The 17,059-nt window shown below is 37.0% G+C and overlaps 4 protein-coding genes across 4 annotated transcripts; 2 read left to right on the top strand and 2 right to left on the bottom strand.

Moving 5' to 3' along the window:
• Positions 1–107: 107 nt before the first annotated feature.
• Positions 108–1,441, bottom strand: mRpS29 (mitochondrial ribosomal protein S29). Its single transcript, XM_068289579.1, has one exon. The coding sequence runs from the start codon at positions 1,345–1,347 to the stop codon at positions 178–180; it is 1,170 nt and encodes a 389-aa protein (XP_068145680.1). The 5' UTR covers positions 1,348–1,441; the 3' UTR covers positions 108–177.
• On the top strand, positions 1,435–6,089 carry rad50 (DNA repair protein rad50). Its single transcript, XM_068289578.1, has 9 exons — positions 1,435–1,662; positions 1,721–2,294; positions 2,349–2,562; positions 2,638–3,816; positions 3,878–3,944; positions 4,004–4,530; positions 4,592–4,852; positions 4,909–5,011; positions 5,071–6,089. Exons 1-9 carry the CDS (start codon positions 1,594–1,596, stop codon positions 6,037–6,039), a joined length of 3,963 nt encoding a protein of 1,320 aa, XP_068145679.1. The 5' UTR covers positions 1,435–1,593; the 3' UTR covers positions 6,040–6,089.
• Positions 6,090–6,373: 284 nt separating this feature from the next.
• LOC137576745 (probable palmitoyltransferase ZDHHC24) lies at positions 6,374–7,652 on the bottom strand. Its single transcript, XM_068290010.1, has 2 exons — positions 7,350–7,652; positions 6,374–7,285 (listed from the first exon to the last, which is right to left on the bottom strand). Exons 1-2 carry the CDS (start codon positions 7,579–7,581, stop codon positions 6,708–6,710), a joined length of 810 nt encoding a protein of 269 aa, XP_068146111.1. The 5' UTR covers positions 7,582–7,652; the 3' UTR covers positions 6,374–6,707.
• Positions 7,653–7,960: 308 nt separating this feature from the next.
• Positions 7,961–9,936, top strand: ppk12 (pickpocket 12). The gene is made up of 7 exons (XM_068291700.1): positions 7,961–8,100; positions 8,166–8,366; positions 8,423–8,701; positions 8,756–8,871; positions 8,929–9,017; positions 9,078–9,663; positions 9,719–9,936. Exons 1-7 carry the CDS (start codon positions 7,961–7,963, stop codon positions 9,934–9,936), a joined length of 1,629 nt encoding a protein of 542 aa, XP_068147801.1.
• Positions 9,937–17,059: the final 7,123 nt, after the last annotated feature.

The raw sequence follows: 17,059 nt of genomic DNA, 5'->3' as shown, positions 1-17,059 counted from the left end.
AGTAAAGACTATGAGTCATTCAGTGACATAAATCATAATCTTTCATAAGAATATAACCATAACATTCCTCCGATGGATAATTTGATAAAAGTCACAACATTCAGTGCTTTTTTTAACAAAAATCAATTTTCGATTTATTTCAACTAATAATATACATATATATATAATCATTTCGCTCTACAAGCCCTTGACCAGCTGCATCAACTCATAGGGATTCTTATTGCTCATAAATTTTAATTGCTCCTCGAAGCCTGGCGGTGTTTTGCTAATCCAACGGCGATCCAAATAGTAACTTATATAATTATAAAACTCCTTGTCCGTGTAATTGTCCACATGTACAGGAATAAAAGGATCCAAATGCTCGAAACCCTCCTTGCCGAGCAAATATCTGGGCATATGGGATGCCATATAACCTTCGGTCATGGCTATTTTATCAACGGACAATATGCAAATGCCGTTTGTCCAGTCATAAGAGGTGATGTCGAGGAAAGGCTGGGTCAGAGTAATACGGTCGGGGGTCACCCTCTGTTTATTATCCGAGAAAATGCGAGTTTCGGGATGAAAGAATGCATTGAAGCCATCAATTATCACCATCGTCTTGCATATACCGGCATTCGATAGTTGCTTGATTTCGGAAATCAAGGCTGCTGTTGTCTCTGAGGCATACTTTATGCGGGCAATGCCATGCTCCACCAATTCCAGTAGGGTAGAGCCAGCCGGTGTACTCTCTCGCTTACTCCAGACATATTCCTTGCTTGTCTTCAGATCCAATTGTTGCAGCAGCTTCAAATTCTGTGTCTTGAAATGCACCAACCAGGCAGCAGCATCAAACGGCAAGTCTATGAATCCCTCTTGGGTGGATGAATTGGCTGCCTCCTTCGGCCTCTTCATCCAATTGGGAACCCAAGGCACATGGACAAGCATGAAATCGTTCAGTGATCCATAATGCAACACATGTGCCATGGTAAGTGTCTTGCCTACTCCATTGGCGCCATACACAACATAGCGCACAGCCGGCTTGCTTAGGTCGGCATTCTGGATGTAGTGCAACAGCTCCAAAGCCGGCGACCGGACCATGAGGCATGCTTCGTTAAAGGTTTTTATCTGTTGCTCATACTGCTTGGGAAGTCCACCTCCACCAAAGATTTTCTTCTTTTGCTCCACTGGTATGGTATAGAATTTGGCCACATGCAGTGCCGAATGCTCGCCAGGATTGGTTACTGCAGTGCGAAATTCATTGATTGCTTCGCTGGATGATGCTGCTGTTGATGTCGGTGCCGGTGCCGCATTGGTGGACATCTGCAGGTTCTGCAGGCGTGAGAGACTTGCAACTTGCCTTCGAAACATTTTTCCATTCACAATTTCCTGATCTCAAAGTTAAATAAGAGCTCCAGCTGAGGAATTTCCACGAGAGATGCCAGATGTGAATTTTTACTAGTGCTGCCAGATGGAGGAAAACTATCGGTTTGTTTTGATTCTAGTCGATTGTCTAGCGATTGAGTTGGAGCCCTGGTTCAGCCCGGCAAAAATTGCGTTTTTCTTAAGTTTGTGAAATTATTTGGATTTGGCCAAAGCATTGAATGTCTCGTTGATATGTCGTCAATAGAAAAACTATCCATTCAAGGCATCCGTAGTTTTGGATCCAATGCGGAAGATCGACAAGTGAGCTTGTCCACCAAATTTTCACTGAAGGTTCATAATAAATGCATATTTTTTATAGGAAATAACATTTTCATCTCCGGTTACTTTAATTTTGGGCGAAAATGGTTGCGGCAAGACCACTATAATAGAATGCCTAAAACATGCCCTAACCGGTGAGTTTCCACCAGGAAGTGACAAGGGCAAGAACTTCGTTCATGACCCCAAAATATTTGGTCTAAATGAGACATTGGGACAGGTAAAGGTTCAAGTGCGCGATAAGCGCGGTGCTCAAATCTCCGTTTCTCGTAGCATGAAGGTGGCCCACAAAAATGGTAAAGCTTCATTTTCTAAAATGGACTCTACTGTTAATTTTCTCTCCGGTGCCCCGGGGGCCAGCAGTAGTAGTAATCTAGATTCCTTGAGTGGGCGCACTGTGGATATTAATGTGACCATATCCGATTTTATGGGTGTATCCGAGCCTATTATAAATAATGTCTTATTATGCCATCAAGAGGATTCTAGTTGGCCACTAGATGAGGCCAAGAAATTAAAAGAGAAATTCGATGCTATTTTCGGAATAACCGAATACAACAAAGCTTTGGATAAGATTATCAAAATGCGCAAGGAAGCCAAAGATGCACTTAAAGTGATGGGTAAGATTTTGTGGGTAATAAGGATTAAGTAATTTAATTGTAAACCTATTCCAGAGGCTGGAATGAAGCATATTGCCTATCTGAAACAGGAAATGGAGGCCAAAAGCTTAAATCTGCAAAAAGCTGAAGAGAAATGTGAAGACATAAAGACTCAGTGCCAAAAATGCGAGGATGATATGAAACCTGTTGATGACCGACTCTTAGAAATACGTAAAATCGAGTATGAGGTCGGCAAATATCAGGCTCAACAAGTCGAAGTGGAGACCAAGTGCGTTCAATCAAGCCAGTTAAAATTAATTGGACATTAATTCTTATTGTAACCTTATTGTTATTTTATTTTCAGGCACAAAAACTGCAAAGAACAAATTAATACAATTTCAAAAAAGATCAAAACACTTTTCGAGGGTTCCCTAGTGGAGTTGGATCTAGAAATACGTAACTTTGATCAGCGAATGTCGGAAATTAAATATCAAAGAACAGATTTTGAAGAGCAACTATCAAAGCTAACAAAATCCGAAGGAGAGTTGCAAAAAGCCCTGACCAATCAGGAAAAGAAACGTTTGCTAGCCCAACAGCAACAACAAAGCGAGCAAACCTGCAAGGCAGAGTTGGTGAAACGTCTCAAAGATCTAAGCCAACAATTGCTTATACCCATCGAAGGGGATATAAGCAAACAACCAGAAAAATTGAGCGAACTTCTCGAGGATATTGAGGGAGTTCTGCTAGGCAAACAGTGTGAAATAGCCGAGGAGAGTGATCGCAACGACAAGGCGGATCAAGGCAGGCAATTGAAAATTGACGAACTTCGCATTGAGCTCAGCAAATCGGAACAACAAATCACTGCACAGGAGAAACAGAAGGTGTTGAGTGAAAAGGAAAGTGGTTCCCTAGAAGTAAAAATCAAACAGATTGAGACCTCAATGCATCAATTGAAACTATTGGAGAAGCAAATAACCGAAGCAGATGAAGTATACGAGCGCACATCCCGGAATTTCAACCAGGAAGCCTGTCGTCAGGTTATAGCCGATAAAAAGACTAGCATTGCAGAGAAACAAGAACGTTTCAAGAAGTTGGACAAACAATTAACATTTCTCAGTTCCATGTCCAAGCTGATGGCTGAAATAAACCTTAAAGAAAAAGATTTGGAAAAGAAAACTCAAGAGATTCAACGTGTTCGCAATCGTCATAGCGAAAATTTCAGTAAATTTTTCAAGGAGCCAATTACAAACAATTATCGTCGCTCCCTGCAGAATTCGTATGACACACTGCGCCGAGAGATACGGGATCTCAATGAGAAGGCCAATGCCCAAAAACTAAAAGAACAGTCTTGTGGAATTAAACGCAAGAATATTATGGGCGATATATCACGCATGGAAAAGGAGTTGAAGGAGGCAGAAGAACTGATTTATCAAAAATGTCATTCCACTCCATACGAGGAGCTGCTAGAGCGTAGCAAAGCAAACATATCCAAATTACAATTCGAACATGGTGCTTTAACATCCGCCGAGGCCATGTACAAAAAGTAAATAGAATGAATCGATTTCCTCTAGAATTACACTTATTCTTTGTTGTATTGTTTTTAGATATATACAGAAAATCGATGAGGAGCCTTGCTGTCCTTTGTGCCATCATAACATGTCGGGCGATGAGGTTGGTTAAGATTAATTTAAAGACTTTAATTGATCATAATTAAAATTTCTTATGTTTAGGCTTCCGATTTGAGTTACGAGTTGACAGATGAAATTCAAAAGCTGCCAGATAACATTGAAAGAGCCTCTAAGGCCTTAAAAACCGAGCAGTTAAAATATGAAAACCTGTTGCAAATCAGGCCTAGCATAATGAAAGTAGCAGAATTAAAGAAAACCATTCCAGAAAAGAAAGAAGAATTACATAAAATCGAAGAATTGCTAGGTGATTCTGTCAGTGAATATGAAACACTGATGGCTCTCATTGCAGAGCCAACACAGAACATGGAATTGGCCAATTCCATGTTAGGCGATATGTCGCTCCTAGATGAAGCACTCAAAGAGTCTGTTCGGGTTAAAAGAGAGCTGGAACAAGCTAAAAGCAAATTACCCGATAACTATGATTCCAGCGTCTCAATGGACGCATTGCAAAATGAGAAATCAGAGGTATCCAAAGAGCTGGACGCTGAACGCAAGACTTTAGAGTCCAGTCAACATAATTTTGAACAACAAATGGAGGCTTTGAATCGTTTGCGAGAGGTTAAAAATACGTAAGTTCTGTAATCAAAATCTATTTAATCATGTATTATATAACTCTTTTTCGTTGGTTAGTCTTAAGGACAAGCAAATCAAATTGCAAGAGGGAGTCCAAAGTTTGCCTCAACTAAAGGATCGGCTGGATGAGCTTACACGCCAACTTGTTGCCATTACTACAGAAATCAGTGAACTGAAGTCTAAAATTCAACCTTTGAAGCAGAAACTTGTCTCTTCCATTCAAGAGAAAAACCGCTTAAAGGAGCAAGATCGAGTCAAATTAAATCAGTTGACTAGCAAACTCAATTCATACAAAAGTGCTGATCAGGACATACAAAGGTAGCTTGAATTTTGCTTACAATTGGTAACAAAACTAATTAATTCGATTAAACTAGATTAAATACCGAGGCTTTGGATTATGCCAAAATGGATATTGCAAACGAGATTAAGAAACATGATAGCTCCATCAATGCCATGAAAGAAAATCTAACCAAACTAGTGAGCTTCAGACTTCAGTAAATTTTCCCCTTGAAAACATCTAATATATTTGCTTTTAGGATTCCGAAATCAAAGGCAAGAGTAAGGAATTGGAAGCAATCAAAACGAAATGCTCAAATCAGCAGACTGTCGAACGAGATCTGAGGGATAATCGTGAGCTGAAGCAATTGCAAGAAAAGGAAGTCAAGCTGAGTGAAAATTGTAAAGAACTTACCCGACAATTGGGTAATTTAGATTTCGGTGGTGTCAGTAAAGAGAAACAGGAGCTAACCAAACAGCGAGATGCAGCCACTGTACGCAAGGGAGAACTTCTTGGCCAGCTGGGCGAGATTAATAGTCAAGTGCAGAAATTGCAGCGGGAAATCAATGAACCGAAATATAAAGAGTCACTGAAAAATTATCGCAAAGCCAATTTCGAGTTGCATGTGACGCGTCGCAGCATTGAAGACTTGGGTCAACATCGTCTGGCGCTGGAATGGGCCCTGATACAGTTTCATTCGGAGAAGATGGAGAACATCAATCGATTGATACGTGAATATTGGCGTTTGGTCTATCGTGGCAACGATATTGACTATATCGAGGTCAAGACCGAAGATGATAAGAGTAAGGGTATAGAGGATGGCAAAAACAAGGATACACTGGCCGATCGTCGGAAGAGCTACAATTATCGTGTGATTCAATCGAAAAATAATAATGAGATCGAAATGCGTGGACGTTGCAGTGCGGGTCAACGTGTTTTGGCCTCCCTCATCATACGCATGGCTCTTGCGGAGACATTTAGTAGTAATTGTGCTGTCTTGGCTCTTGATGAGCCAACAACCAATTTGGATCGCGATAATATCGCATCCCTTTGCACTGCTCTCAATCGCATTGTCGATGAACGGGAATCGCAAGCCAATTTTATGCTAATAATCATTACCCACGATCAGAAATTCATATCCTCTTTGGGTAAATTAAGCAGTTATCATAAGGTATTCCGTAACTCTGAAACCAAATCGGTTATACGCAAAGTCAATTTGGCTGAATAAACGAAAAGTTAAATGTCTTTTTTTCCATTTACTCTAATTTTTTATCTAAATTGCAAAATTGTTCTTATCATTTTAATGGGTGATGATTGGGTTTGTATTGTTTGTTCTTCAAATCAATCATTTTTTCATCATTATTTCATTTCATTTCTTTGGTGATAAGAGTAGTTTTCCTTCGGCGGCATGAGAGTCAGCATCATCATTTACTTTCTTAGTTGTCCAGATTTAATTTATTTGATATTTGGCTATTCCATGCAATTTGGTTACATGCGGGCCAAATCGGTGCCCATTTATGAGACAGAAATTAGAGAAAATATAACAAGCAATTCACAACATATTTACGATATTATCTACATACAAGAGGTATGTTTTTCTTGTTTATTTACATGATGCTTAATCTAAAATCGTTTTTGAACTTTTTGTTTTCTTCCTACAGGATAGATTAAACTTTAAAATTACATTGATTTTGGTCTTTGATGAGAGTCAAGTGGAATTGGATTGTGAGAAGATGTTAATCTCCATACATCAAGGAGGAATTGGTTATAATTTCACCACCATACGCGTAAAATATAATTTGTATTTGGAGTGGCAGCCAATTCAATTAACCATTCTCATCTATGGCGGTCTAGAATATAACTTAATTTAAGTGAGTCAGTCTTATTCATTACATTCTAGTCAGACTTTGTTATCCAATTGCAGCCATTGTCGGGTAAATCACTACGAATCAAAGGCGATAGCCAAGCCAAACGCCAACGTTTGCCAAAAACAGTTTTCAAATTCATAAGCCAACCATTGTCATATTCTCTGGATTTGCGATGAGCTGAAACTTGGCCACTAAGGACAATGGGTACATGATAGCCTAATAGGAGTATACCATAAAGTAAGGCCAATATATTGAGACTATAGAACAGTAGGAACATATTTGTCCAGAGGTTACCAGTGACAAACATCAACATGGGACAAATTAGTTTCAACAGGGTCAACCAAGTTCCATAAACATGATATTGTAGAATCCACATGTAAATGGAATTATAGACCAAAGCATAAGTTGCACCCACAAACAAATAGAAGATAAAGCACATAAAGTAACGATGATTCAGATAACCGATGCAACAGCCAGTATAAAGGCAATGATGATCACGTTTCAGTATACAACATTTGCAGATTTTGCAATGCCAAGATCTAGGCGGAGCCAAACGTTCACAAATGGAGCAGTAACGTTGCCACTTTGGATCAACCGGTTGGTTAACTGCAAAAACAAGACATGTACTTTAACTCACTCACTTATGGAAGGGGTGGAGACTTTGACTCACCATCGACACTGGTGTCAATCATCATACAGGCAATCATGTTGCCCTTTATATTGAATACCAAAAACATGGCCATCAGAAATGTGAATGTATGCCAAAAGCCACCAGCCTCATGGAATGCCGGCAAAACCACACAAATCTCAAAGACAAATACAATCGGCAGAAATATTCCAATTAAAAGAAAACACAAGACATCAATGAGACGTCTTGGTAGAGGATTACCACGTATTTTCATACTTCTGATCGTGTTCGTGTCGGGAAATTAACTAAATGTTTGGAGGGCTAAGTGACTACTTGTCGGTCATCACGTGCGGTGGCAAGCTTTTTCTGTTTTTTTTTCTTTTTTGCCGGCAGCACAATGGGTCAAAGCTTTAAAGCTCTCTATATGCTTCAGCAATGGAAATGGAAATAAACATCCGACTTGTTCACCTTATCTCTCTAACTATATACATATGTATATCCAAACCAAGTTCTAACGCCTCCTTAAATAAAGTCTTACAAGCAAGTAATTAAACTGAAAATGTAATTAACTAAATTGTATTCAAACATGGTTAGAGTATCGAGTTAATGATATGTGACTTTAGTTTTAAACAGTTTCTTGTTAAGACTTCAACATGGCTGAGTCTAAAAAACAATTATCCACACATCAATTTCTTTATAGAAGTTTTAAAAAGAGTCTGGTTATATTTTTAAAAGAAACTGGCCTACATGGTTTGAAATTTGTGGGAGATGCCAAATTAAGCAATTGGGAGAGGCAAGAAGCGAGAAGATTTCATCAAAGACAGTGGCGATATATGGCATTATCTTACGATTTTTCAGATTATTCTTTCTCTGTTCCTTTGTGGCTGCCTTTGTGATGACTTGCCAATTGATTACCAATATCTACATCAAATGGGAGAGTACACCAGTTATCATTGGCATTAGTCCTCATGCCACATCCATTTTGAAAGTACCATTTCCAGCCATAACTATTTGTAATATGAATCAAGTACTGCGCAGTAAAGTGGATATATATCAACAGTAAGTCCTAACAAGGTTCTCATCTATAGTCTTCCACTTAAGAATTTTCTTTATAGAGATTCCAAGGAAGGTGCCTTACTAAAACTCCTCTGCAATGAGGAATCAGATGAATTTGAAGATGATTCATCTCCTTTTGCGAGTAACTTGAGAAATAATACATTACAAATTTCCGAATTTGTTGCCGCAAACTCACAGCCTTGTGAGCAAATGTTACTATATTGTCGATTTAGTTCCATACAATATGATTGCATGGATTTGTTTCGTTCCATTATAACCGATGAGGGTTTATGTTGTGTTTTCAATTTTCTACCACCAGAATTTCTTTATAAAACACAGTGAGTAAAAATCAGTACGGAAATACATCTTAAACTATCAAGTTTTATATATAGTCTAAAGAGCACTCGAAATTTAACAAATCGGATTGGTTTTGTGCCCGTCCAATGGAATCCAGAAACAGGCTATCCAAATGTCTTACCCGAAAAGTATTATCCTCGTGCAGCAATCGGTAAATAATATGAAATTCTTGTAATCTATGATAAATTGAATTAAAATATTTTACTAGGACCTGGCATTTCACTGGGTTTCACTGTAGTTATGGATGCCCAATTGAATGAGTATTACTGTTCCTCGACAAATGGACCAGGCTTTAAGGTAAACATCTATATATAAAAGGATCTTTGGTGGTTTTCATTAAAGACTTTTCATCTGCAGGTCTTTTTCCATAATCCCATAGAGGTGCCTAGTGTTAAGGAAGCTGGTCTGATAACTGCCATTGGACATGAGACCAATTATCGCATAGAAGTTAGTCGTGGTGAAGCAGTCTCAGCTATAAGATCAATTTCTCGGGATCGTCGTCAATGTGTTTTCAGGAATGAACAGATTTTGCTCTTCTATGAAATTTATACACGTCGTAATTGTGAGAACGAATGTTTGGCCATGTATCTCTTTGAATCCTGCTCTTGTCTGCCCTTTGATTATCCAAAGATCTATGAGAATGCCAGCATCTGCTTGATGAGGGATACATTTTGTGTGAAACAAGCTCAACGCTCCGCGATGCGTCCCAATTGGGCCAAGTGTCGAAAACTATGTTTGCCCAGTTGTTTTGATCTCACATATATGGCTAGTAGTTTTCCCTTTCCCTTGGCCAGTCGGAATTTCAAAATGGCCAATCCTCTGGTGGGCAATATGAGTAAGGTTTATCTAAGGGACAATATTGCAGTGATGAATGTCTATTATCGAGAAAGTGTCTACTATGGCAACATGAAAAATGTTTACATAGGTCTTACTGAATTTTTGTGTAAGTATTTGGCAGTTTTTGAAACATGAAAGAGTTTAATTTATTTTTCTTTCAGCTAATATTGGCGGCGTAATGGGACTTTTCATGGGTTTCAGTGTCATTTCATTGGCAGAGATTTTCTATTTTCTCATATTGAAGCCTCTAACCGAGTTACTTTCCTGGAAGAGATCATCCACACAAATCGCTGAAATCAAACATAGAGCTTTTGAATTGGAAAATAAACCAAAACTCTGGCATACACGAGAACTATATCCCAAAGGTCTTAAAATGTAATCTACTTTGTGTCTTTTTATGTATTCTAACCCTTACTACATATAAATCAAATAAAACATTTGCACTTATCCCCTTTTTTTTTTTTGTCTTTTAGGGAGCAGGGTTCAAAAAGATGTCAAGTCATGAACTATTTATTTTTTAATTATGCATAATACAATTACTTTTCCATTTCCTGGTGACCATGAGGCTTGCATAATAGAAATACAATTACTTTTCCTTTTCATAAGGAGAGGGCAGGTTTAAAAGTAATCATTTGTTATGTGTATTAAGCATTTACTACCCCTGGGACCTCATATTGTTAGCTTTTGGCTGACTGTTTCCGGTAAAAGAACTTGCCCACAAGTGGCCGAAGATTGCAGAAGTCACTTAAGTGGTGGACGGTAATAGAAAATTTATCAATTCTTTTTCTTTTTTTGATAATATTTTATAAAAGGTTGAAACTTTCCCATTTCAAACTAGGACTAGAATCTTTCTTATAACTAACTTATAATTAGAAAATAATTGGACTAAGGTCGGACACTTAATATTACTGATTTGTCCTTAATAACTTCTATGTTCTAGGTCATAAGGACTATCGAACATCCCCTTGCAATTTTTACTCCCAAATGACCAACGAAAAATTTCATTCTAGAATTGCCAATGTTGAGTCTCCATTAAAATTAAAGTATTCAACTTTATTTCAAAAATTAATTGCATTATGTTTATTAAACAATTCAATTTGATTATATTGGCTTCATTTAATTAGCATAAGCTATGAAAGAACACGAATTAAATTAGAGGCCACATTAAAGTTTTAATGCATATCGTAATAGTTAATTATTAAACTCTATCGACAGATGCTTTCCTTTCAATAATAACAACAATAACGACCATTGCCTTTAAAAAACTTTTGTGAGTACTACTACTTACTACTTTCACTTCTGCTTCTTGTGCTTCTTGTTCCTCTTGCCTATGGCCAATTTTGGTCTTGCAGCTGACGAATAAACTTCTTGTAACTATGAAAACGAACAGCTGTGTCCGAAATGAAATGCTCTTGGTAATATAATACATACATAAGTACATTTACATCTACATATACATACATACATAAGTTTCCTTTTGGCCTTAATGCAATTAACCAAGTTAGTTGAGTTGGTTGATTGTTCGCTACAGAGAAGAACGAAGCCTTTTTCCGGTAGGCTCTTTGATGCTTTTGCCTTGTATTTATAAGTCAGGAGCGGAATCAAGTAAAGAAAAATAAAAAGAATTTTTGTCGCTTTACAATAATGAATGTAATTTATCTATTATTTAACATTCCTTTTTGAAAAATTCATGTATCATTGTTTCAGTTTTAGTAAATATGTGTTTAAATTTTAAAAATATTTCATTCAGTATTTATTTTAGTTATCAAAAATCAAAAACTTAGCCAAATTGTTTGCCTTTTTGAAATGTTTCACAATTAAAATGTCAAAAAAATGTTATAATTACTTTAAAACTAATAATTTAAGAGACAATTCGAATTCACTTTGAATTCTGGGACTCTACTAAAATCAAATCGTTGAAAAGTTCTCAGGACCTTTTCATTTCTGCAAAGTAATGATCAAATATTTCCATAAATTGGTCCACTTTTTTTTAGCTCTGTTGAAAGTGAGTTCAGCTCCTTTCAACTACCCCAAAGTCCGTCCTTGTAGATATATGAAAAGCATTGTATGTATGTATGTGTCTGTATATGTATATTTTTGTGTGGTGTATATGCCAATAAGCGCATTTGGCCCAGCAAATTGCTTTTTGTATTGTCTTGAAGCTCTTTAAGTTTGTGTGTTTCTCTGTGCTTTTTGGCCAAAAAAAGGAAACTTTTATTGCTGACCTGCACATTGAACGAAAACCGAATTCCCAGCCATGCATAGCCGTAGATGCATCAACCTCAAACTCGACTAGCACTGTCATAATTTTCTTCTAAAATCCTCCCCGTCCCAAGGTTCTATACACGGAGGAGGGATAAAAGTCCGGAATGAAATGCAGCAGCATTCTAACATTTTCAAGACAATTTGCGAAATTGCATAGCTTGATGTTTTGCACGTGCATTTACCACACATCCTCCCAACCGACCAACACCACCTCCCCACAACAATAGCAACAACAACAACAATACAGTCACAATTCATCCATTTAGTTTTTTTTTTGTTGTACTATAATGTATGTGTTTGTGGTTGCGGGTGTTTTTGTAGCCTAACGGATAAGAGTGAGAATAAAGATGTTGCTTGCATCCTTTGCTTTGGCCATCTTTCAACGCTAAGACAACTGGCGCAAATGATTACGACATGTTTCATTCACCCCTGCCTTCTGGCAGTTGCATCCTTCCTTCTGGTTAGGATAAGAATCCTACTGACTTGCCATGCCTTATCAGCTACGTAAATGTCAAGAGCAGAACTAGATTCAATTCTTTATGGATTGTGTGTGAGTGTGTGTGCTTGTGTATGTGTGTGTTAACGAGCAGCCAATAGCATGGCTATCCTTGGTCCTTATCTCAATCCCTAAAGGTAGATCGCAGATAAAACTGAATGAAAAATTATGTTATTAAAGAAGATGTTTCAAGTAGTATTATTATTTTGTGTTGTTTTTTTTTTTTTTTGTGCAAAACCCCAAAATGAGTTGTGTTAGTTTGTTATATTAGTTTTTGTGTCCTTTTTGTTTTGCCCACCCACACACACACCCACACTCCCAACAACAACAAGACCGACAAGTAATTAACATCAAATTTTTGGCTAACAAAGTTCAGTCAAAGTTCTGACAATGAAGTTTTTGCGGCCTCCATCAGCAGCCTCTAGGCAGCAAGTTTCTACTGATTAAGGTATAAATATTTTATACTTGTTTGTTATGCTGCATATAGTGCGATGCGAACGGGATGGGGGGTTTGGTTTGGGTCGCTGGTCGGTGGTGGGGGGTGTAGAATAGTGACAGCTTCTAAGGATTGTCAACTTTATAGCATTCCAGTTGCTAGAGTCAGTCTCCTGTCACATGTCTTTCTTTATAGACTAGGATGTTGTATATTCATCAAATAATCTCAAAAACTTGCCACATAAATACTATAGTAAAGTGCACGTGGCTATGTGTGTGTGTGTGTGTGTATTAGGATGCAATGCGTCGAGGGTGCGGTTGAAATCATGAAGGAGGAGGAAGACGATGGAGAAAAGGATGTGGATTTGCTCTTGGGTAAGGAAACTACCATGACAATTTAATCGAAGACTCTCACAACAAGTTGCATGCGGAAAAGCAATTAAAACTTCTTCTTCTTCGTTATCATCATTATCGTCATCATCACCATTCTCTTGCTTTTGCTCTTGTGTTTTATGTATGTGGAAAGTGTTTTGTATTCATATTTTATGATGTTTTTCTCCCATGAAGAAAGGTGGCTTGATTATGGAGCACGTATTCGCACATTCTCCTCACTTTTATCTCCTGCAATAGAAAATGCATTTTGCAAGGCAAAATAGTCAATATTAAGAGTAATTTATATAATGCCCCAACATTCCAAAATATGTACTCACATTTCATCACTGGTAAGCATTATCAATTACTTAACTAGATTTCTTGTAAATAAGCATACAGACAATATTTTGAGTGTGCATAACAAAAAGAACATATTTTCTGCAACGAATTGTTATATCAATAAGTCAAGAAAAAAGTTAAAAAATGATGTTATTTTTACGTCTTCATTTCCGCCAACCATGACCCATTTCAGAGCATTCCGTGAAGTTTCTCAGTCTGAGTTGTTGACATTGAAGTTTAAGTTTGAAAACAAAGGATTTGATATCCACATCAAAAACAAAAAAAAATATATATAGGTAAAATAATATTTAAAGGAGAATTAACAATTTATGACAAGGAAGTACTTGAAGAACGGAATTTTTTGATTTAAAAATTAAAAATAAAAATAAATTTTGAATTTTAACGATATTCTAAGAGTAATTTGGTAATATTCAATGCTTTTTGAAATGATTTAAATGCTTTAAAACCTTAGTTCTAAGGATTAAAAGAAGGATCGGGCACTACTAAGGAACTTTGGCTATATGGCTACAATGAGAAAGAGAGTGACTAACTTTGCCCGATGCAATAACTAATATCTCAGTAACATAAAATTGTAATTGCTTTATTAACCTTACATTAAATTTATTAACTTTAACTAGCTTTCAAGGCAAGGAACAATTCAGGTCTAGAAATATTGGCCAAGGTTCAATTTGTTTTCCATATATTTAAGTCACTCAAACTCCAATTCTTCTGTAGATTTCCATTTAAAATTTCTAAGAAAAATATTCTTTTAGAGATTCTGCTCCAACAAGGTCACAAAAAGAGTCATAACTAAACTAAAATTAAGTGTGTATCTCTAAGTAAGGTTGCTAAAATTTATACTAATCTCTTCTTATTAGTTGTAGCACATTTTAATAATTAGAAAACAATTTCATTGTACCCCAACTATACAAAATCTCATTGGAAACTAAAGAATGTAAATCAGACAAGCAATTATTACATCAAATTGATTGTCATTTATTGTCAGTCTGTTTGCAAAATGATACGCTAAAATTTTTCCCAATTAAACCAAATAAAATGTAACTAAAACTACAACAAAAACAACATTTTAATTGATCATCTAAAGCGAATTCCATTATGGTAAGAGTGACAATGTTAATTTTGGCATCCCAAACCAGGATGTCAGTTCAGAAGTCCTCGGTGGAACTCAATGAAAGAAGAATTAAATTAACTGACAATAAATTTTACTGACTGTAACAAAAGTTGAAACGTATCAAGCAAATTAAAAAGATAATTTGAAAATTTCAACCTAAAAGTAGACTATATTAAATAACACAACGAACAGGAAGAATTTTCTTCTTAAAAAGTTACTTTTTCTTAGTTGCCAAACGACCCTCTTCTATATACATGTGTATATGCTCCAATGGTGGTATAGGTAATATAATGGAATATAAAGAGGTATATATACAGACTCATGTCCCTAGCATGGATCTTGGCTGGCTGGGGGTTTCACTTAACGGAAGGAATCATTTTTGGCTATCAAAACAACTTAGCCACTTTACTTTGGAGGTAACTAACGGAGGCCATACGTGCATTTGGCTTAAAAACATGCTCATATCTAACGTTTTTCTTTGGCTAATGGAACCCTTGGAGCATTTGCCGAGACTTCATTTTTTTCTCCCTTCATCTCCCATCATCGTTTGCCATTAAATGTGCAGCAGCATTTGTCGAGCGACCCACTGCTTCATTGCACCTCTGATCCTACCTCCCCCTGTGGCTATGCACATATGTGTGGCAGGTGTCCCACCCGTATTTTTTTATGGGTGGGCTGGTCTGGGATGGGTGGGATGGATAATATGCAAATTTGTCGCCCCTGGTCTGACAGCACCTAATGCAACGAAAATGCATTTCAAATTGGGTAATTTTACACATGCAGCTTGCCGCCAGCCACAAAGCCAAAAATGTATTTTGATTTCATTTTTTTTTGTGCATTCATTTCGAATTCGGGTTATTTTTTGTGCCTGGGATGAGACAGATAATAACATTCAACACAGAAAATGGTTTGGGAAATGGACAACATTGGCTAAGGGATAGGTCTGACAGGACTGAATAATCACGACCATCAATCAGGCTGGCGTTTGGTGGTACTGGACCAGCTCTCTTGCTTCTCCAGCTACTGCACACCTCATTAGGCTAATCGCACAATTGCGCACGACTGGACACACACACACAGAGAGTGAAACTAAAGGGGCTATGCAAGAGATGGGGCTGGATCTTGGGGAGGCTTTGGGGTCTAACCGCATACCGCAATTTGCCCACCAACCCGCTAAACAATATTTCATTTTTAAGAGTTGACTTTTCACGCTTGCTGACATGAGGCTTAACATGAAGCAAATCCTTTTTTAGCTGGCCATGGTCGGACAACGGTAGGAATTCATAAGGGGTATGACTTTGACGCTTTCGTTAGGGATTAACTTTGTGGGTTGTAACATGTATGTTATGCCTGCATTAGCCTCTGCAGAACAATCTCAAGTATTATAAATCAAAAATCCAACATGAGATGAACCAAATATAAATTTTTGTTTCCACTCACACACTGTTCCCATTATTTTCGAATTCACTACGCAAACTCCTTGGTATATGCATGGAAATTTGCCATGAAAAGCAGAAACTAACAAAGCAAAAAAGAAAGGGAGTCAGACAACATCCACAGGATTATCAGGATGCTAGCTTTAGTCAGTCTTTGCCAGTTTATTGGCCAAAACGGAAGACTGACTAATCAAGCTTTCTCTTTGAGCGGGAAATGAATGAAATTAAAATTGAGGTACAGCGTTTTTTGGCAAAATTTTGTTCTAAACATTTGTTTTTCAAAGTTGTGTCGCAATTATATACAATAATTAAGTTTAAATTTATTAAATTTAATTAAGAATGGACAAAGTGCCAACAGAAAGGATAGAATTTTGAACCAAGGACTGATTAATGCCTGGAATAGATTTACTAATCTGTTTCTCTTTCGATTCCTAGGGACCTATTTATAATAATGTCTAGAAATATACACACAAAACAAAACCAAGACAATCTGCTTTGTAATTTAATATACTCTCATATGGGTAAATTTATGCAAATTCTATGAATTTTAAATTTCAAATGCTTTTTGGTCCGATTTCTCATTCAAACTGGTTGGTGACCTACAGACATTTGCCACAATGTTGTCTACGAATGGAAAAAGAGGGGGCCAAGAGGAAGACAAGACACATGCATATATCGAAAGACAGTTGTCCTCATGGTGGCAGAAGCCACAAAGCTAAAGGATTGAAAGCACAAAAAAGAAAATGGAATAACAAATAAAGTACAAAGTATGAATTTTACCACTAGCCATTGAAGTGTATTTCTGAAGTTGATAGGATTCACTTATACATATAAGGATCCAATACCGAGTTCCATTATACTTGTTATTGAATTTTTTTAAATTTTCATATTTTATTTTTTATTTTCAACACTCCGTTAACTTTTTTTTTGTTTCTGGTTAAAACGTTTTCAGTGTAGCAGGAATAAAATAACTTTATCTTTTTCGTTAGAGCTTTTACAAGTTGCAACTCGTTTTTCACGGATGAGA

The sequence above is a fragment of the Drosophila tropicalis genome, unplaced genomic scaffold, assembly GCF_018151085.1.
Source record: "Drosophila tropicalis isolate 14030-0801.00 unplaced genomic scaffold, ASM1815108v1 contig_593, whole genome shotgun sequence".
Classification (NCBI taxonomy): domain Eukaryota; kingdom Metazoa; phylum Arthropoda; class Insecta; order Diptera; family Drosophilidae; genus Drosophila; species Drosophila tropicalis.
This window is presented reverse-complemented; position numbering and strand designations above follow the sequence as displayed.

Bases quoted from the DNA above. Each gene is read 5' to 3' on its own strand.
- LOC137576745 (XM_068290010.1), bottom strand. From the start codon at position 7,581: ATGAAAATACGTGGTAATCCTCTACCAAGACGTCTCATTGATGTCTTG. The intron at 7,286-7,349 runs GTGAGTCAAAGT...TTGTTTTTGCAG, and splicing joins GATTGACACCAGTGTCGATG to TTAACCAACCGGTTGATCCA.
- rad50 (XM_068289578.1), top strand. From the start codon at position 1,594: ATGTCGTCAATAGAAAAACTATCCATTCAAGGCATCCGTAGTTTTGGA. The intron at 2,295-2,348 runs GTAAGATTTTGT...AACCTATTCCAG, and splicing joins AGATGCACTTAAAGTGATGG to AGGCTGGAATGAAGCATATT. The intron at 2,563-2,637 runs GTGCGTTCAATC...TTTTATTTTCAG, and splicing joins CAAGTCGAAGTGGAGACCAA to GCACAAAAACTGCAAAGAAC.
- mRpS29 (XM_068289579.1), bottom strand. From the start codon at position 1,347: ATGTTTCGAAGGCAAGTTGCAAGTCTCTCACGCCTGCAGAACCTGCAG.
- ppk12 (XM_068291700.1), top strand. From the start codon at position 7,961: ATGGCTGAGTCTAAAAAACAATTATCCACACATCAATTTCTTTATAGA. The intron at 8,872-8,928 runs GTAAATAATATG...ATATTTTACTAG, and splicing joins TTATCCTCGTGCAGCAATCG to GACCTGGCATTTCACTGGGT. The intron at 9,018-9,077 runs GTAAACATCTAT...TTTCATCTGCAG, and splicing joins CAAATGGACCAGGCTTTAAG to GTCTTTTTCCATAATCCCAT.